The sequence below is a fragment of the Grosmannia clavigera genome (genome assembly GCF_000143105.1).
Source record: "Grosmannia clavigera kw1407 unplaced genomic scaffold GCSC_179, whole genome shotgun sequence".
Taxonomy (NCBI): Eukaryota; Fungi; Ascomycota; class Sordariomycetes; order Ophiostomatales; family Ophiostomataceae; genus Leptographium; species Leptographium clavigerum.
In genome coordinates, this window is record NW_014040759.1 from 692770 (window position 1) to 712925 (window position 20156).

Below are 20156 nucleotides of genomic sequence, written 5' to 3' on the forward strand. Positions count from 1 at the left end.
ATTCAGCTCGAGTCACCTACTCCGTACAGGGGGTATTTCTCTAACGATCCCAATCCCGGGTCAAAATCCCGCTCGAAACATGTAAACAAATGCCACACTGAAGAAGTAAAGGAAAACAGACAAACACCCCGGCTCTTACAGATATCTTGTCAAATGCCTCGTTTAGATCATCCCTCCCCCGCTGCCTTCGCTGCCCTCGGGGATCACCCGGATGCGGCTCTTCATCTCCTCGCGCCAATGCTGTTGGTCTCGTGCGTTGCCGAAACTGCTGGTGCTCCCGTGGCTCATGTGGCCGCTGACTTTGCGCGTTGCCTGCACCATCCGTTGCTTCTTCGACAGCAGCGGCGACAGCAGAGGCTCCCGAGATTCTTTGGTCTCCTTGGCCTCCTTGGTCTCCTTGCCTTCTTTGCCCTCTTTGCCCTCTTTTTCCTCGGCGCTCCGTCGCCGCAGCTTCTTGCTCAGGTTCTTGCCCACTAGCGACGACCACCGCACGCTGTCCCGTAGTCGCAGCCGGTCGTCGTCGTCGTCGTCGTCGTCAAACGCACTGCGCGGCTGCTCCGCTGCCGTAGACGACTGAATGTACTGCAATCCCGCATGTGAGCCGTCTGCACCCTGTACCAAATTGGCTGGCAGCACGAGCTCCTCCGGTCGGCTCGGTCGTGCCGGTCGGCTGGGCAGTGACAGTGGTAGAGGAGCGACAGGAGGTACCAGTGGTATAAATGACTGCCGCGACTGCATCCACTCTTCTTCCTGCTCTTGCTCCGGCTCCTCCTGTTCTTCGTCCTGCTCCTGCTCCTGCTCCAAGTCCTCCGGCACGCTGCCCACGCTCGTCTCGCTCAGACTCACGCTCACGCCGCCCACGCTGAACGTGCTGAAGCTGCTGTACCGGCTCGATGCTCCCGAGCTGCTGCTCGTACTATGCAGCGTCGCCTCGCCCGTGCTGCTGTTGCTCTTGCTGCGCATGTGATGGTAGTGTAGCTGCTGCTGCTGCTGCATCTGCTGCTGCTGTGTCATCGATGCCAGTGCTCGTGGCGGTCCTGAGAGCGACGCAATCGACATGTGCCGATGCGCCGTCTTGGTCGACATCTTGGCCGCTGCCTCCTGGCTGGGCGGAAAGAGCACAAATTTGGGTCCGCTGCTGCCGCTGAGGCTGTACGCGTGACTGCGTCCGTGGCTCTTGACAACGCTCTTCTCCTTGCTCGCCTGTGCCGCAGTGGTCGGTCTCTGCGCAGGTAATGTTGGCCATCGAGTGAGCTCGTCTGCAGCAGCCAGTGCTTCTTCTTCTGCTGCTGCTGCCATGGCAGAGATGTATGCCGCTGCACTGCTCGGCAGACTTGATGCCGGAGAGTCGGGAACCGGGGACTGAGGCACCGGGGGCAGCGGCATCAGCGGCGGAGCCGAGGACGGAGGCGGAAGGCGGGCTGTCGGTATCGGTGGCAGCGGTGCCATTGGTGGTGGTAGCATCGGCGGCAGCATCTGCCGGTATGCCTCGTTTGGCGGTGCGGGCGAATCCCGGAACTTCTGTTGCGTGCTATTCACCGCCGGCTCGCGACTGCTGGAGTGGTAGCTTCGGACGCTGTGACGGCCCAGCGAGCTGGTGCTGATGATGCTGCTGCGGCTGATGATGCTACTGCGGCTGCTCACGCTCCTGCTGCGCCGGTTGTCGCCGCCAGGCATGATCGTCATCTGGGACACCCGGCCGGAGCCGTCGTCTGGGTCTTCCAGGATCGGAGTCATCGTTGGGTCGCTAAGCCGATGTAGCATCTTATTGGTCAGTGCCGGTGAGAGCAGCCCGCGACCGGACGGCCGCATTCGCCACTGCTGCCGCTGCTGTTGTTGTTGCAACAGCTGCTGTAGCGCCTGTTGCTGTTGCAGCAGCTGCTGCTGTTGTGATGTGGGTGGTTGTGGGAATTCAGCAGAGTCGAGCAGGTCTGCCCTGGATGCGCTGGATTCCCCGAGATCGAACATGCCGTCGTCGGGGTCGCTCTCGTGGCAGGCATTCTTGCCCTTGTCGAAACGCCGGTCTGTTGCGGTGTCGTCGTCTACTTCCAACTCGTCTTCGACCTCTTCGTCGTCATCGTCGTCGCTGTCAAATATGCTCGTGTCCCAGAGGTCGTTTGCCGATCTGGACGGTAGCGATGTCGGCATGGCCCGGCTGGACCCAGCGAGCGTCGGCATGGACGAGGAGGCCAGCTTTGCCGATATGTCGCCATCGTCCAAGTCCATGCCCGTCAGCTGACGGACCTTGTTGAACGACCGCTGCCGCGACGGTGCCGGGGACGCCAGCGGCGACAGCAGGTCGGGCGTAGTCTGTGTGGACCGCAAGACTGCCGCGGCAGACGCTTTGTGCGAGTGGTGCCCGCTGCTGCGCGACGAGCTGCCGATGCCGGTGAGCCGCAGGATCTTCCGGACGCGGTGGTGAGAGGAGTGGGATGGTGGCGGTGGCGGTGACGGTGATGGCAGCGGTGTGGATGACTGGTCTGTGGGCAAGACGCCGTCGCGACTGCCCATCGACCCGGATGACGACGACGACTGGGACAGCGGCGGCAGCGCCATCGGCACGGCCAGCGGGTCAGATAGGGGTGAGACTGGCCGCGAAGAGCTGCCACTGCCACTGCCACTTCCGCTGTTGTTGCCGGTGACGTCGGCCATTCGGTTGCGGATGCGATGTCGGTAAGAAGGAGTGTGGAAGGCCAGTGCGCGGTCATGGCCCGGACGCGAAGACGAGCCGGGCGATGGCGGCGACATGACGGGCGAGATGGTGCTGATGGTGCCGATGCTGCCAGGCTCGTCCAGCTGCTGTGTCGGCAGGCTGTGCCGCATGGATCGGTGCATGAGTGTTCGCTGTGGCGTGTCTTGGGATTCGGCCCGCGGCAGCGAGAGCGAGGCAGAGCGGTCAAAAGGCGTTCGGCTGGCCATCCTGCTGCGCTCTTCTGTGTCGTCGGACGGTCAGGCGAGGGCGGGAACAGAGGGCCTGCGGGTGTGGAAAGAAGACATGCTCCTCGAGGCCGTGGACTGAGGAGACAGCCGGCCTGCGATCTTCTGACCCTTTTAACTCTCTGTCGCCCCTATGCCGTTCTCTCAGATCTCTTGGCCGCCTCGGCCGATCGGTAGCTCTGGCGATATCTGTTTTCGGAAACTGGAAAAAAGAAGGTAGAAAGAGAAGCTAACCGACTGGTACAAGGAGAAATAGAGAAAAAGAGAAAAAGAGACAACAAAGAGAAGGGAAGGAGGGGAGAGAGAAGGGGGGGCGTGAAGCGACAAAGGAAGGTGCCGACGAGGAAAGGACAGAGCAACGAGAAGGAAGGTACCCTCTCAAAAAGGAAAATCAGAGAACGCGCACGGCAAAAGAAGAAAAATACAAAACAGAAAACAAAAAACAAAAAACAAAAAATAAAGGCAGAGCTGCCCTAGTCAGAGGAACTATATGTGAAGGCCTGCTAAGACAAAGATACAGGCTGCGAGAGCAGGGTGTGGTGTCGACAGACGCACACCCCCCCTGTCCTCCGCTCGGTGCTTTTTCCTGTTGATATTATTTTTACGACGTCTACCAGTTGGTTCGACCTGCTACCCTTTCCCAGGTTCCATCCGTCGTCTCTCCGCGACAGCTGCGACGTCAAATGGGATCCTGCGCTTGCAGACGTCGCATAACACACTATTAGCCCTGTGTTCCCTGTGGGAAATAAAGAGCGGGCTCAAGCCATTTTGCACGCGGACAGGCGCCTAATTTGCCCAGGACAGGCCGTACACAATACATCGGGCAGGTGCGAGAGCAGCAAGATGAAAAATAGCACTACTCGTATACTAAAGCAGAATAGAGACGGACATCAAACCAGAGCGTGCAGATCCCTGTCGCCGGAGAATTAGACAAGAGGCCAGATGGGATAGGCTGGGCTGGATGTTGGCCGTGCCCTTGGCGTATCCCGGGAACGAAACAAAACAAAAGGGGCAGGGAACAAAGACGGAGGGAGCGTTCGCAGGCTGTTTTCGGCAATTGTGCTGTTGCTGCCGTGGTGTTGCAGTTGCTGCTGCAGTTGCTGTTGCTGTTGTACTGTTCTCCTTGCGCGATCTGTTGCGAGCGTCACCTGCTGCGTTCAGTCTGCCTGCTCCGTCTGCCTGCTCTTCCGACTCTGGCCTCTCTCCTCATAAAGAACGTCACGGACGTATCCGACCGGCGACGATCTCTACCGTACCCTGTCCTGGTTTCTTCCCCTTGGCACGTCGCCCTAGTCGGGCCCTATCTCGACTGACCAGGGCATCATTTCCGGAAGACGCTTCCCCTCTGGTCAACTGGCCCGACCGCGGTGGGACACGCTCATTTCGCCCTGGGGAGGGGGGGACCCAGCTCCCAGAGCGAAGCAGTGGTTTTTAAAATTGAAGAGCAAGATTAGGGGGGGTCTTCAACGGTTTGCGTTGCAACGGCGGATGGCGCTAGCACGGGCTAGCGGGCGGCACTGACGGCTTTCCCAAATGAGCGTTCGTGCAGGAAAGACGAGCACGAGCGAGAGCGAGAGACAAAGGGCCGGCGGACGCACGCGGCCGGGTCGAGTCACGCACTGCTGCTTGGCTGCATGCGCGGCACCGATGGCGAAACAGGCCAGCTCTTGAAACAAAACGTGTGTGCCCCAAACCGGTCTAGGCCGTGGCTGATGTAATCCGAATGTAGGCTGCAGCTCGCGCCGTATCCGTATCCGTACTCCGTCCTGCATGGTGTCTTACGACTACGTACACCCTTGTGCGATATGCAGCTGGAATTGGCTCTCATCAGGCGAACCCGCAATGGGCTCATCGAAGTGCCGGTAGGATGATAGGGTGATCCGTGATTGTGAGATCTCAGCTAAAAAATGGACCAAAATGGGCCCCAAAATAAAAATCCCCATAATGTAAAATAACCGCAGCAGATCACGCTTCCCCCCTTTCCACAGCCATGCAGCAATGACATTTCAACCATTGTTCGTTCCTAATCCGCCTGGACCCAGCAGATGCAAAGCAAATGAAAACGATGGCAAAACGAAACGAAAACCACCTGCTCGGATGTGTAATCTATTACTCAACGGGTATCGCCGTCATTTCCGTCTATGCATCCTCTCTTTCTCCCTGCTGTCCCCACCGTCCCCGCAGTCCTCCCCTAGTCGTCCTCGTCGTCGTACTTGCCCTGGTAGTCGCCCAGCAGCAGGTCGTCCGCGCCCAACGCGGCGTTGCCGGTCGTGCGGATCCACTCCGTCTCGACACGGAAGAAGATCCACACCCAGCGCCGGAAGACCTCGAGGAGCTCCATGAGGAAGAGCGAGCTCTCAAAGTCGCCATGCGCGCCCACGCGTCCCAGGTGCGGACTCAGCTTGAGCGACCACGTGCAGCGCAGCATGAGGTCCATGGCGATGACGGCATAGTAGATCTGCGGTGCCGGCCGGATGTAGAGCCGGCGCCGTAGGCCCCATGGCTGTCCGACGCTGTCGCGGGCCTCCGTGAGCAGCGTGAGGTCCCAATCTCTGGTCACGTCCCAGTAGAAGCTGTAGAGCGAGTTGATGAGCACGGCAATGATCCACGCCTGCCGCAGCGATGCCGCGCTGGCGTCTCCGGGCGAACCATCCGGCCGCTGCAGCGCCGACAGCACGATCACCGGGAACGCGCTGAAGTACTTGAGCGCGTTGGCCAGGTGCTGACCGCCCGGCTCGCGCGCCCGCCGTGCCCGCACGTACTCGATCAGACACTGGCGCAGTCGCGCTGCCGACGGCGCCGCCATGATGAGCGGCACAATGACGGCGCCGCCGCAGTCTCGGTCGGGCCGGTCGGTGGCCGAGGCCTCGCGGCCAGGTGACGACGGGAAGAAAAACATGCACACGCACACAAACACGTCGCCCAGCACCTTGGCGTAGCTCGTCACCACATCGGCTAGCAGCACGTCGCCAAACTTGCCGTGCTGCGGCTCGGCCAGCCCGCCCAGCGCCACGCGTCGCACCATGGCTGCAAAACGTCGCCGGCCGTCCTGCGGCAACGACGCCCAGAGCGGCACCACATTGCCGCCACCGCCACCACCACTGCCGCCTGCCGTCGACGCCGCCGAAGGGCGCAGCAGTTGTTGAAGTCGGCGCGGTAGTGGCACCAGCAGCAGCAGCGCCAGCCCGCCCAGCGTCGTCATGGGCAGCCAGTCGTAGGCCAGCACACGACTTGGATCGCGTCGGGTCAGCAGCCAGAAGAACACCAGTGACAATCCCACGCCCGTGGCTGCCGTGGCCGCCAACCGGTAGGCTGTGCGATAGTGAGGCGCTTGTGCTGACGACGCCCGGCTCGGATACCGAATCAGGCCTGGCACGTCAATCTTGATCCCATAGAGATAGTGTAGGTTGGCGCCCCAGCCCCAGATACCTGCCAGTCGTGTGATTAGTATTTCTTTTGTTTTCCTTCTTTTCCTTTTTCTCTTAGCAGAAGCTCTCACCCAGTACAGTCAGCAGGGCCACTCGATACGGCAGCGGCAGCGTCAGGCTGAGAGCATCAAGCTGTGGCTCGACGGCCGGGTCGCCGTCCATCGCGTCGACAGTCGGTAGTGTTGGTTCTCAGTTATAGCGAACAGTCTCGCTTGACAAAACGATGTGAACAAGGTTATCGATCGGTGCGCAGTCCGAGCCGTGGTCTCAACAGACCCATTGGAAGCCGGGAAACGCGATAGCCAGTCGGGCTCGAACAGATTAGGGAAGGCGAAATGGATTTGGTCGGGAAAATGGTCGCCAAACAGAGGGTGCGGGTACGGTGGCGTTGGCGCGTCGTGTTTTGTTTCGGCGTGTCGTTAATGACGCTGGAATGAAGTCGACACGTAGATGTTGCAGATGACAGGGCTCCTTAAAAAAAAAGGGAGCCAGGCAGGCACGATTGGCTGCTATAAAAATTACAGCAGGCGCGATGTCGAACTAGTGCACATAGTAGCAAGTGATGATCCTATGCTATCAGCTTGCCCCACACCTGATATGTAACTGCCGGGACGAGTGCCCAGCACAGATGCTGTGTGTCTACGAGTCCGCGTTATGTATACAAACACACCTGTCATCTCTGGGGTAATACACCCTCGTTGTACTCTGTACAAGGCGTCTATTCTCCCTTGGACAGAAGACGGGCCCAGACTCTCGGTTTCACTATTGTTACAACTTAGCTTAAACACTGGTTTCAAAACGAGCCAAACTTTAACCTCGTACGAACAGAGTTCGCATAAACCTTCCCCGGATAGACCAAGTCTCGATTCTCTTTTCTCCATGTAAAAACAAAAACTGCCTCAGCCTGCGACGATAAGCTCTACGGGCTAAATACGGCGCGGTGCTATATGTGCACGCTGTGCTCTGTGCCATCTTACATTTCCATCCCTTGCGGGTTCCTCCGTCCGTTCAGCTTCGTCGCTCGCCTCCACGCCTTGGCAGACGGCCTCGAGCTTCCAGCTGTCCGAGCAGACTACAAAGGTAGCAAAGTAGCCTTGCCCGTAGTGCCTTAGTCCTGGCTCCCCATCGCTCGCCCCGCCATGCTGAACTGCCGCCGCTTGGGAATTTCTCACGGCCGTGCGGCTGATCGCATTAAGCGTCATGTGCACGCCCTCTACCAGGGGCGTGGGCCTCCTTTCTATGCACAATATGTTGATTATCTCATGCTCCGCGTCCGGGCCGTATCCCAGCGTCGGTCGCGCCATCATGGGCGCCAGGACTGCAGTGTAAAAAGCCTTGGAGGCGCCGTAGCTCTAGGTGCCGATGGCGATATGGTCCAACGGACGCACGTGGGCTACCATGCCAGCGTTTCATGTGTAGAAAGGGAGGGCAGGTGGCAAGCCGTCAGATCCCATCGGCCGAGACAGTGGCCCGGCACAACGGAAGCTCCGTGTGATGACAGGCACGTGTTGCTGGGCGGCGGCTGCGCCGTGGTAGCGCACGCTAGCGAGCCAGTGCAGATACAGTATAATCTTATAGACTGTACTGTGCTTATGTAATGAAACTAGTGCCTTTTCGTGATTCCCCTAACCAATTGGTGCCGAGGCAAATCAGCTGCATCGATGCAGCTGCCGACACGTCCCAGCAGGACAGCAGCGACGACGACAGCCACAACAACAACAACAGACCCGCCCATCCTGCCATCCTCCCGCCTGAACCCAGTGTCTACGCTACTCTTATTGCCAAGGCCATTTCGACATGGCCTCCGCCGACGGCCGTCCGGCCGATGCTGCTTCATCGCCATCGACTTTAGCTTCGGCTTCGGCTTCATCCTCTTCGTCTTCTCCGGCCTCCTCGTCCGCGTCAACCACTCCATCTACCGCTCCCTCCTCGGCCTCTTCATCACCACCACCGTCCTCTGGTTCCTCTTCGTTTGCCCTCCCCTCGCCCTACCCCTTTGCTGCCGCCCCCGACATCATTCGCGCCCACCAGAAGGATGCCTATTTTGCCGGCACGCTGGCCAACGACCTCGGCGACGTCGTCCGCCGCTTCGCCGGTGGCCGCACCGCACACGCCTGGGCTGCCGAGACGCGCACCGCCGCCGACATGGCCTACTGGGGCCTAACCACGTGGTTGGGCAGCCGCACGCTCGGCGAGGAGTATTGCGACCTCGTCAAGGTCGTGCCGGTCGCTTCACCCATCGCTGGCGGCAGCTCCGTGCCGGCCGTGCCCTCGCCGCTCCGCCGCTCCGCCTACGTGCTGTCGTCCGTGATGGCGCCGTACCTGGTCGGACGGGCGCTGCCGGGCGTGCGGCGGGCACTGCGCCAACGACTCGAGCGCAAGGTCGCCTCTCTGCAGGCAAAGGCAGACAAGCAGAGATCGGGCACAACGTCCCTTTCTCTCCGCGTCGCCCGCTACCTACTCGCCCACCTCGACACCCTCACGTCCGGCACCCACGTCCGTGCCGCCACCCTGGCGCTCTTCTACTTTTACGGCGCCTACTATACCCTCACAACCCGTCTGCTCGGCCTTCGCTACGTCTTCACGCGACGACGCACTGGCGCTGGTGGTGGCTCTTCGGGCGACGACGTCGTTGGCTATGAGGTTCTCGGCGCCCTCTTGGTCCTCCAGATGGCCGTCCAGGGCTACATCCACGTCCGAGAGACCCTGGCCTCGTCTCCTTCCAATTCATCCTCGGATTCCACTTCAAACTCCTCTTCTTTCCGCCTCAACACCCCCGTCGAGGTCAGCCTCAGCCATGACCACAGCTACACCGCCAACAACGAGCTCCTACTCAGTGGCCTCGGTGCAGACGATGCTACCTACGCTGGCTCTGCCAACGGCTCGGCCGCCCAGCTGGCTGCCCTGACACACACGCCCGCCCCCCCGCCTCTTGACGACGGCAGCGGGGCGGCCGGCCCTCGCTTTGACCTGCAGGTGCCCTCCACCATGGCCTGGCTCGACGGCCGCGTCCAGCGACAGTGCACGCTCTGTCTCGAGGTGCTGCGAGACCCTTCCGCCACGCCGTGCGGCCACGTCTTCTGCTGGCAGTGCATCGGCGAATGGGTGCGCGAAAAGCCAGAGTGCCCGCTGTGTCGACGGTCGGCACAACCGCAGCACATTCTGCCGCTGCGGGCACTATAAAAGGAACAACACGCGGAGGGACCAACACGGGGAGAGCAGGTTGCTCAAGAATGATCATCACATCACATGTACGATTTCTAATACATTATTCCCGCAAAGGGAGGAGACCACCAGCCGACAGCGTAGCCGATATGATTCCTCCTTTCTGTATCTAAGTCATTTTCGCACATGCATTCAACATCCGAGGACACAAAAGCTAAGCTTGGAAACTTTATTGCAAAAATAAAATAATATTGCCATGGGAGACAACGCGTCAAACAGATATTAGATGCGAGCCCCTATGCAAAAGGGAGCAGAGACAACCAGAAGACGACAAGATACCAGATACATATATATAGAAACATACCCAAAACAGAGGGCCCCGGTCCACGGACTTCGTGAGAATCCGCAGCAGCCATCCCGAGCCCATCAGAGCAGAAGCTCATAGAGTACAGGAGTCGGATCCCAGACCCGACTCACTCTCTAATAAAATAAAACAAGCGCCGCAGCGGCGCATTAGTACATTTTTGCACCTTCCTCCCTTGCCCTTCCCACCGTCCTGCATAACCACCCGAGGACACCCAGAGAGCAAGCCAAAGTAGAAAGAAAGAAAGAAAAAACAGAAAAAACAACCGAGGAATAGAGGATTAGCATCCATTGCATGCACCGGTTTTTGTTTTTGGCTGGAACAAAAGTAGCTTAGGTCACCACATCGGGGACCAGGCTTCTGAGACCAATCTCTAATCGACTGGATCGTTTCCTTCCTCCTGCCCTTTAATGCAACCCAGAACCAGGCAAGAGAGTACAAAGAAAAGAAACTGGATAGGAAAAAGTGAAAAGTGAAGAATGAAAAGAAAAAAAGATCGAGAAATAGAACAACTGTGCGATGTTTTATAAGGCTGTATCCGTCGTCTTCCGTTCGCTCAAAACTTTGAGGAACCCCCATGGCGTAGATAGCGACTGGTCAGATGAGTGGGTTTGCTGTCTGGCAATGGCTGATGTGAGCAATGCTCGATGCTGTATGTCGTGTATCAATCAGAGATGTGTGTGTGCGATGGCAAAAGGTATCATGTATGTGCAGTCCAGAATTCCCCTTCCTTGGACCCGGTCTAGTCGGGAAGAATTAAAGTGGAATAAGCAGAAAGGTTGTGTTTGAAGATGACGTTCCTTCACGGGTCGATGTAGAATACGACAATCTCGCCGCGGTCGTTTTTGCGCAACCGAAGCGACCGGAACAGCTCCTTCTCCTCCGTCTGCTTGCCGTGGGTCTTGCCCGACGACGTGCGCTCGCGGTGGAAACGCTTCAAGGCCTTGTTCATGCTGCAGCCGCGCTCGCTCTCGGGACCCTTGTTAACGAAGCTGAGAAAAAGGTCGGCCGGCGGCTTGTACACAATCATCTGGCCGCTGCTGTTGCTGCTGTCGCCCTCCTTGTTGGCCGGGTACTCGATCATCTTCAGCGCCGCCTTCTTCTCGTCCTCCGTCTTGTGATGGCTGTGACGCCGGTGGTGTCGGTGCTCGCGGCTCTCGCGGCTCTCACGGTGATCGCGGTGGTGATCGCGGTGGCCGTGGCCGCTGTGGCCCTCCTTGTTCTTCTTGTCGGTCGGCGAGGCCGATCGCTGCTTGCGCTTCTTGCTCTTGGGCTTAGCCGTCAGAGCGGCAAAGAGGCCCGTGCTCATCGTCTCGGATCGTGACTTGGCGTGCTTGGTGGGCGCCTTGGTCTTCTTCAACGGACTCGCCGGCGTCTCAGCCGACTCCGGCGACGGTGGGAAGGGGGGCACATGCTTGGTGGAAAGGCGGTGCAGGCCGCCAGTCAGGCCCGAGTGCAGCACGGGCGGCGCGTCGGCGCTGATGTCGAGCATCAGCCGCTTGCGCTTCTTGTCCTTCTTGACCTCCTTGTCGCCGCTGCTCCGCTGCGCCGGCGTCTGGAAGGCGGTCGGAAGCACAGCCACGGGGCCCATCTCGAACTGGGCCACAGGCGGCTGCTTGCTGGCGCTGGCCTCGACCAGGCCGTGGTCTTCGGCACGCTCGTATGAAACCACCTGCGTGCTGTCGGCCAGAGTCGCGGGGCCGGCGGGGCCGCGTGTCAGGTTCATGCTGGACATATTTGGCGTGGTGCCGGCGCTAGCCACCAGGAAATCGAATACGTTGACGCGGTCTTCCGGGCCGGGGGGCGGGGTGGGTGCGTGTGGAGGGGCATCATCGTCGTCGTCGTCTGACCTATCGCTGTCGTTGTCTTGGACTAGGTATTCGTTTACGTCTTCTGCCACATCTTCTACGTAGGCGTTGTGCGACACATGTCGCTGTTGTACTGCGGCTGCCATCTGGGCAGCGGGCTTGTTATTGGGGGTCGTGATGTTGAACGGCCGTTCTTCCGCGTTGGCTGGCGGGTTTAGTTTGACCTTCTTGTTCTTGTTTTTATAGAGTGTGCCCTGGTATTTCTGGTCCTCGGTTATGCAACTCTGTGCGGACACGGGTCAGCTCTTGTATGATCTGGAGGCGGATCGTTTAGTGGGGAAAGCTGCCGTCGCAACGACATACCGTATGGGATCTGTAGTCGGTCCCGTTGAAATAGACCATGCAGTCGATACAGGAAAATGTGGCTCCGCGACAACGAGATCTGTGTGGGTCAAGCTTCTTCTTGGTCAAGACGTCGCCACAAGACTACAGTAGGTGAGTGACGGGTCAGCTGCTGATTGGCGATTCGGGTATAGCGAAGCGCAGGCAAGAGTGCAGTGAAAGCCAAAAAGGTATGCAGAGCGAGATGGAGTGGGAGACAATTAGAGCGTTCGTGGGAGCAAAGGAATTGATTGACAAGTGAAGAGCAAGAGGAGGGCAGGAAGTAGATAAGGGAGGGGAAAGGGTATCGCTTGTTTTTGCGCAGGGTCGGTTGGTCGGGAAGTATGGAAACAGAAAAGGCTTGTGGTAATGGAACGAGGAAGATATTAGAGTGGAACACGAGACGAGACAGGACGACTAAGAAGGGGGAACGGGGGGGTGTTCAACAGTATGGGCGCGTGTTTGGGGGAAGTTCGTGGGAGGAATGGAAAGAGGGGGTGTGATGTCAGGTAGGAATCATGGATGGGGCGTGCGCGTAATGGAGGGGAGGAGCTTTGAAAGTGTTTGGGAGGCTCGGATTGGGCTTTGTCAGGTGGTGGGCTGGTAGGGGACGAGTAGGGTGGTGAGCCATACCTCGCACTGGAAGGAAACCATTGTGCCTAGAAGTAGTGCCCGATTCGGCGTAGATGTGGTTGCGTTGCGTCTGTTGTCCGCTTCTTGTGCTGTTTTTGACCTGAGACTGCGGCTGCGTCTGCGTTTGCTTCTTTTTTGTGCACTTTTTTCTGCTGCGTTCGCCTTCCTTTGGTGCGTTGTCGTCAACGGACGAACTGCTCTGCGATAATTGCTGTTGATGCCCAATGAGGATTTGGGTGTGGACTTTTTCTGCTTTGCGGTTTTTTTTTTGCCTCTCGGGAGAACAGGGAACTGCAATCCTACTGACAGGGCGGGGGAAACGGGCTTCAGATGGCCGGACTATGATCGCATAGGTGTATAAACAGGTGAGGACATGCACAAAAAGGGGGCGGCGGCTGAGAAAAAGCCAGGAATAGCCGCCAGCCAGAGAGACCGGGATGGATTAGGTTTGATTAGGTGGTCCGCAAAGCAGGTACGGGAGGCTGGTGAATAGGAAAAGTTTGCAAAAAATGCCTCTTTTGGGCTTTTGGGCACCAAAGAGACGGAAAGAGCTTGACAGTGCGAAGGGGAGAAGGAGATCTAGGCCCAGTGTATGTAGCAATATAGTCAGAGAATATGCGACTGAGGCAGGGGCGAGCAAGCTTTTTTAGAGTGCGTGCAGGTCAGTCGCAAAGGCAAGCTTCCACAAAAAAAAACAGCCTGGGCAAAGGGCGGAGATCGCTCGGCCTGGGCAGCTTCGGGCAGGGTTTGTGCTCGTTCGTCCTTTTCTTCGTACTGCCTTTGGGCTGCTCTCGCCTCCAGCTGTTTTCGATCTTTTTCGCTGCTTCCGTGGTTTCGTTGGTGTGGTCGGTCTGAAGTTTTTTTTTCTCTTGCCAGCCGTGCGGGAAGTAGTAAAAGCCGGAGGAAAAAAATACAGAAAAAGAAAGTGAAGCTGCAGAAGCCCCACTTGCATGCATTCCCAAATTGGTTTCCTGGCAACACTGTTAGACAAGCAAGAGCTTTGAGAATCAGGAGTACGAGTAAGCAAGACGGCGGCAAATTATTGCGTGGGCGCTCGATTCCGCAGCGCAAGGCGACTCCGGGGCTGTGCAATTGGCCATTGTTGGCATCCGCTGCGCTGCGTGCGGCGCGTTGTCTGACGTCGTCCTTGCGGTAGCAACACAGCAAATAGCGATATTGTACACGCTTGCGAAATCACGTGACACCTTTGGGCTTTACCGCAGGCCACCAAAGAGGCGCAACGCGACGACTAATATTGGCCCGCTGGGCTGCAGGATGCTGGGGCTGTACATGCCCGCAGTGAGAGTACGCGCAGGACGAGAACAGACCGCATGCGGGGAGCAGTCTGCCGGTCCGGCGCCTGTCAAGCAAGCCAGGGGGAAGGGGTCCTAACAGTAGCGAAACAGCAGCACACAACATCAGCAAAGGCGCCACGAAAAACAGAGGCACAGCAGCAACACAGCCATCCAGCCGTGGCCATCCAGCCATCAGATGTCGAGCACGGAAGAATCGTCACTGCACACGACTGTATCAGAAACCAGGCAAATCGAGCGGTATTTTGAGCGAGCTCTACGTACGGAGTAATCCCTACAGTCTGTTCGTGCCAGTGAGCTCGTATCATGCTGTTGCTCTCACGGAGCAAACACAAAAATAGGCAACAGCTCGTCTCTCATCCAAAACGCGCCTGCGGGGTTCTATTGGTGGGGTAGGGCGTCTGTTTGAGGCGCTGGGGTGTGAATGTAGCAGTGCCGGGCAATGCGACCCGCGCCATTGGAAAGGGAAGCTCATCTTAAAATGGTGTGTTGCCACTCCGTCCATCGTCCACAGCCATCAGCACAGCTGCCGGAAAGATGGCTGTTGTGATAGGCCGTCGGGGCCTTTTTGCAATAAAAAGGTCGCGCGTGATCTCGTAGAGGGGGGCTCCAAGTCTCAGCCGCCAGACATTTGCTCCCGTCTTTTCACGAAGCCGGTGTCACGAGATGCAGAGTCGCATGGCGGCCGGTTCTATCTCTCGCTTCCGCGGGCAAAGCATTTGCGAGGACATGCATACTCGTATCTTACATATTCGTAAGATAAGATACACCGTCTTGGGAGTCTGATTATCGCAATGCATGACTTCCATTGGCCTGGGTCTTCCCCCTAAACTCCTACTCCGTGAATGGAACAGCTCTAGGATCATGCTGTCGGTGCCGTTGGCACGCGTGCAGCCTCAAATGGCGTGTAAGAAAAAGCGCAGGAGGAAAATAAGATACGAACTGAAAAAGCGCTTGGAAAAACATAAAAAAATCAACGAAAAACACGAGGGAAAAAAAGCAAGCCCGCACTGACCCTCGTCAGGCTACGGGGCCTTTATCCCACGGCGACTATTCCTGTTCCTCTCCCCCTGTCGACCTGTCACTGTGCCCCATCCCTTCTCATCATTCGTTTCAGATACCCTTGCCATCTCTTCGGATCATTGGGAGGGATCCACGGGAACGCCAGTACGATACTACTATGTAAAATACATAGTATGTAGTCGTACTTTGAAGTTTCGTCTATTTTTTCTCTCTCTATGCAGGAGCTCCGCTGAGGATGATGGAACCTGCCGCGCGTTTATAACATGCTGGGTCATCACGCCGTGCCTGCAGGAACGCATAAAGTGTTGGTTCCCCAGGACGAGGCGTGAGAATGTGATGGCTTCATATTGGCATTCTTCTGTCACCTCCTTACTCCGCAGGCTGTCTCGCAGAAGACTGTGACGAGAGCTTCCCCGTCTACGGAGCACTCCGTGCCCCTTCCCTACTATGTATCCCCCACTTCGCGCTGAGCTCGTGCCCCTTCTGGCGGTGACGTCGCCTGCCAGATAGTCTGACGAATAAGGGAGATCGTACGGCCCCAGCCTTTCCCGCTCACATACGAGCTGTGCTTGCAATTTTGTAAGATACTATGTACGTAACTGCTGGATGGCGACATGAACACGCTCGCGTACTGCAGCTACGCAAAAGTGCGCAAAGAGTACGACGTACGACCTACTCCTCCCGCCGGTGGGTGCATCTGTATCTGGCGCACGCAATCTAGCCAGCGAGAGCTGGCGCTCAGCCCCCCTATTGAGCTGGATCGGACCACCCTTGCCTCAGCATGCACCCCATATCGAGAGCGTGCAATCTTACTCTGGAGGGGATCTCCCAAGACGCGATTCCCCTTTCCGTCTAGAGCTATCATGGGAGCACCACTTTTGCTCTGGCGCAGCGCAATCTGGTAGGCCTGTTCGGGCTTTTTCCATGTGATAGTCTGCTCACACATTGCTGCTGGTTCTGCAAAGGGAAAGATCATGCAGAAAGGTCTGTTTCTTGGTTGCGTACGGACTACTCCGAACAGACTTGCGGCATTACTATGCAGATCCGTCGTACGGAGTATTTCTCTCTCCTCTCTCTCTCTCTCTCTCTCTCTTTGTTTCGTTTTCTCCTTCATACTCCGTAGTACTGCCAGCGTGACCCTTGTCTGACGGACCCATCTTTTGCACATCTGCTGCACGTCGGTATTGACATGCCGGCCAAAGTTGGCAGGACAGGCCAGCCGGCCAGACATAACACAACGCACGCTGATATGGCCGGCCAGAATTATGCAGGGCGAAAGGGCGGGAAACGGAGGGACCGGAGTCCGGCGCTGAATGCTGCAAAGAAGAAAGAAGCAAATTGTCTTTTATTCAGGAGCATGTGCACGCCCGTCTGCTGCCTCGTCTGTTTGTACAGTCCGACATCTCGAGAGAGCGTTTCTTTTTCCACCTACGAGTTCCCGAGCTTGCAAACGAACGCAGAGATCCTCTCCATATTGGGCCTTCCCGCACGCTAACGAAACCGGCTCAGCGCTCTGACCGCCTTTCTACAACGTAAACCCACCACCTCCGCACGGCAGAATTGTAGCTGCTGCATTTCTCGCGCCGGCCGCACCTTCTCCACCTTCACCACATCGAACGCGTTAGGCCGCTTTGGCAGCTCTGCAGCCGGATCACGACACTTCACTGGTTGCCCTATATTCTAGAGGGGTGGACTCATGGTACTTTTAATCCCCTTCTCTCACACTCCCATATTTCTTCAGTTTTCCCCCTTATCTTCGCACGCCAGCACGCCAGCACGCCAGCACAGCAGTGCGGCATCACCGCCCATCGGCCGTGTCCTGCCGTCATCCTCGGCCTGAAGTCGAGCCTGTCCACTCATCCTTTTCGAATTGGTCGGCCTTGCTTGATTGCATCTCCGCTTCTCGTCGCTCCGCCCGACGGAGCTGTCCGTTCTCCTGGACATAAATGCGCCAAAAGAAGTCAGCCATCCAGCAATGCTACCCTGCCCTGTCTCCACAATCCCTTTCCCTTCCCTTTCATTCCCAAAAAACTGACCGGCCCACGCAGACCCTCTCGCGAGAACGAGCATTACAGAGCCGCATCTGTCCGAGCTGCTACCGCTGCTATCGCTAACACTGCTGCGGGTGCTGGTCCTACCACTGCTGCTGCTGCCGCAGCCACCGCCAAGTCACCCGTTTCTTCGTCTTCTTCTACCATGACTACGCCCTCGCCATCCGATCCAGGTGGCGGAGTTGCCACATCTCTCTTGGAACAGTTCTTATCGCTGCTGGGCTCGGCTGCCTCATACATGCGACTACCGGCTATTGCGTCGACGGTATGCATTTCTTCCCACACCCTCTCCGCTGTCCTGTCGGGCAATTCGGCCGTCCCAATTGGAATCTTTGCAAAGCTACCAAGCAGATTTCCATTTCTCCTTCGAGCCTCTCTGAGCCTCTTCTGGCCGCCTTCTGGCCTCTACTCCCTCTCTGTTCTGATAACAGCACACCCAGACTGACCGCTTCTTTTGCTTTGCTGTCAATAGGGCGCAGCCGCTGTCCTGACCTCCTTGCTGTACTTTAAGCAGAAGTAAGTAGCCACAACCTCAGCCTTGCCACGTGGGACGTGGATTCTCTTTGTCCCCTCTCTCTTCCCTCCCAAGTCGTTACCGCTTTCTGACGCATGCATAGAGCTCTGATATACCCATCACACGTCCCCGGAAATGCCCGCACCGACATCCCACGGCCGGACCAGTTTGGCCTCACCGACTTTGAGGAGCTGGTCATCCCGACAGACGACGGCGAGAAGCTCGCGGCCTTTTACATTCGTGGCCCGCGCGGTGGGAAACACACCAAGGTGACGGTGATCATGTTCCACGGCAACGCTGGCAACATTGGCCACCGCCTGCCCATCGCCCGCATGCTCCGCCACATGGTCGGCTGCAACATCCTTATGATCGAGTATCGCGGCTATGGCAGCTCCACGGGCGAGCCTGGCGAGTCGGGCTTGATGCTCGACGCCCAGACCGCCATCGACTACCTCCGTGACCGCGCCGAGACTTGCGCCCATCGCTACATCGTCTACGGCCAGAGCCTTGGTGGTGCCGTGGCCGTCCGCTTGGTCGCCAACAACCAACAGCGCGGCGACATCGCCGGCCTCGTGCTCGAAAACACCTTTCTCAGCATGCGCAAGCTCATCCCCCAGATCCTGCCGCCCGCTCGCTTTCTCACCCTGCTCTGCCACCAGGTGTGGCCCAGCGATGCTGTCATACCTACCATCACAAAGGTCCCCATCCTCTTCCTCAGCGGTCAGAAGGACGAGATCGTGCCGCCCGCCCACATGCGCCAGCTCTACGACCTCTCCGCCGCTCCCAACAAGATCTGGAAGCCCCTGCCACTCGGCGACCACAATGCGAGCGTGCTCGAGGAGGGCTACTTCGAGGCTATTGCCGACTTCATCGCGTCCGCCACCGACGAGGGCCCGCCGGAGAAGCCTCTTTTATGATGATTGATACACGGCTGCTATTCTCTTGCAGCAATTTTGGATTGGGAGGTTGTGTGCCTTGAAGGATGTGACTCTTTAGCTATGGCTGGACGGCTGAGAACTCGTGTCCATTCTCAGTTGTTACCATGCTCTCATCCGGCTGCGTTGTTCCTTCATGTCCCGGTTTCGTTGGAAATTGACATTATGCATGGCGTCTTCATTGTTTTTAAAGGCATTCTAGTAATTGTAGAGATAGAGACTACTCGGCCTATATTGTCGAGCTAGATAGGAAAAGCAAGTCACAGAAACTAAACCATCAAATGGTGAGCGGTCGTGGGGACTACAATCGAAGCCACTGTGTAATGTCATCCTCGCTGTGATTGTACGCCATGCGTCAACAGTGTATTGCACAAATATATCAAGTACTGGCTAGCCTACCACAAGCATTTTGCAACAGATGACAAAAGAGAGATAGACAACGTTGGGTATCCGAAAAATCCCTTATGGGTTGGAGAACACAATTGTCAGGATGCGACCAGAACGGCAGCCGATGGCGATCGTTTGTCCTGAAACGGCGGAGGCAGTAACGTCGTACCTGGATGGAAGTAAAATGATATTTCGGGAGTTGTGCGTGATCCATTTGCCGTCTATGTTGTAGTGGGAAGCTGTTGATGCTGTCTCCCGATCGGGTAGAACATCAATGGCTCTTTCGTCGTGGAGAAGTGTACCATCTGATATTTGGAACCTACCCTGATCGGTGAGAAAGTAATCTGTACCAAAGTCTACTATGTGTAGCCTCGTAGCGGACTGCATCGTCTGTATGCACGTCCCTGTGGCCACATCCCAAACCCTTGCGGCGAAATCCATTGATACAGTTGCTAGGTGCTTATTGTCCCTTGAAAAGGTCATTGACAGAATTGAAAATCTGTGACCGTAGATAGTATGCGTGCGGACTCCTGTATCGACATCCCAGATGTCGATGGTACGGTTCGAGACGCTTGCTAAGTGCTGTCCATCTGGAGAGAAGGCAATCAAAGAAACGTAGTCTCTTGAGCCATGTAGAGTTCGTAAACAGTTGCCTGTAGCGAAATTCCACACTTTGATGGTATAATCCTCTGAAGCTGACGCTAGGAGTCTGCCATCCAACGACAAAGTCACTGAAGTGATTTCCTGACTATGGCCGTTCGAAGTCAGTGCTTGGACCATGGAAGCCACATCCCAAATCTCAATGGTAGAGTCCTCAAGTGCACATGTCAAGTATCTGCTGTCCGGTGAGAAAACCATATTCGAGCGTTCATATTTACAATCTCTTAGCGTGTGAAGGCAGACATTTGTAACCCTGTCCAGAACTTCGATATGGTCGGCATTAGTGAAACGTGCTAGGTACCTTCGATCCGATGAACATGCCACTCCTAACGACAGCGGTGCGAACCAATAGCAGTGATCCCTATGAGTATAGACGCTATCCCGGTTCTTGACTGCAACTCCCTCAGACGCGCACGCTTGACATTTCCCGTCTACTGACAAGGCTGGCATTGGGGCTTCTGAATCAGAGCGGCGAAATCTCCGTGTAGCGATTTCTTTGGCAATGCACCATATGAGAATTTCGCCGTGCTTATCCTGCGTGGCCAGGTGTTTGCTAT

At 57.0% G+C, this 20156-nt stretch overlaps 7 protein-coding genes across 7 annotated transcripts; 2 read left to right on the forward strand and 5 right to left on the reverse strand.

The window, feature by feature from the left end:
• Positions 1-162: 162 nt before the first annotated feature.
• On the reverse strand, positions 163-2919 carry CMQ_5 (uncharacterized protein; the record flags this gene model as incomplete). Its single annotated transcript, XM_014313944.1, has 2 exons — positions 163-1333; positions 1967-2919. The coding sequence occupies 2 exons, from the start codon at positions 2917-2919 to the stop codon at positions 163-165; spliced, it is 2124 nt and encodes a 707-aa protein (XP_014169419.1).
• A 1481-nt stretch (positions 2920-4400) lies between these two features.
• Positions 4401-4709, reverse strand: CMQ_212 (uncharacterized protein; the record flags this gene model as incomplete). Its single annotated transcript, XM_014313834.1, has 1 exon — positions 4401-4709. One exon carries the CDS (start codon positions 4707-4709, stop codon positions 4401-4403), a length of 309 nt encoding a protein of 102 aa, XP_014169309.1.
• Positions 4710-5128: 419 nt separating this feature from the next.
• CMQ_88 (protein-er retention protein) lies at positions 5129-6527 on the reverse strand (the record flags this gene model as incomplete). Its single annotated transcript, XM_014314027.1, has 2 exons — positions 5129-6366; positions 6437-6527. The coding sequence occupies 2 exons, from the start codon at positions 6525-6527 to the stop codon at positions 5129-5131; spliced, it is 1329 nt and encodes a 442-aa protein (XP_014169502.1).
• A 406-nt stretch (positions 6528-6933) lies between these two features.
• CMQ_43 (uncharacterized protein) lies at positions 6934-7672 on the reverse strand (the record flags this gene model as incomplete). Its single annotated transcript, XM_014313982.1, has 2 exons — positions 6934-6996; positions 7343-7672. The coding sequence occupies 2 exons, from the start codon at positions 7670-7672 to the stop codon at positions 6934-6936; spliced, it is 393 nt and encodes a 130-aa protein (XP_014169457.1).
• Positions 7673-8162: 490 nt separating this feature from the next.
• On the forward strand, positions 8163-9548 carry CMQ_66 (peroxisome biosynthesis protein, peroxin-10; the record flags this gene model as incomplete). Its single annotated transcript, XM_014314005.1, has 1 exon — positions 8163-9548. The coding sequence occupies one exon, from the start codon at positions 8163-8165 to the stop codon at positions 9546-9548; it is 1386 nt and encodes a 461-aa protein (XP_014169480.1).
• Positions 9549-10696: 1148 nt separating this feature from the next.
• CMQ_295 (uncharacterized protein) lies at positions 10697-12737 on the reverse strand (the record flags this gene model as incomplete). Its single annotated transcript, XM_014313917.1, has 3 exons — positions 10697-11986; positions 12066-12188; positions 12717-12737. 3 exons carry the CDS (start codon positions 12735-12737, stop codon positions 10697-10699), a joined length of 1434 nt encoding a protein of 477 aa, XP_014169392.1.
• A 4511-nt stretch (positions 12738-17248) lies between these two features.
• CMQ_287 (bem46 family protein) lies at positions 17249-18534 on the forward strand (the record flags this gene model as incomplete). Its single annotated transcript, XM_014313909.1, has 3 exons — positions 17249-17368; positions 17576-17619; positions 17721-18534. 3 exons carry the CDS (start codon positions 17249-17251, stop codon positions 18532-18534), a joined length of 978 nt encoding a protein of 325 aa, XP_014169384.1.
• Positions 18535-20156: the final 1622 nt, after the last annotated feature.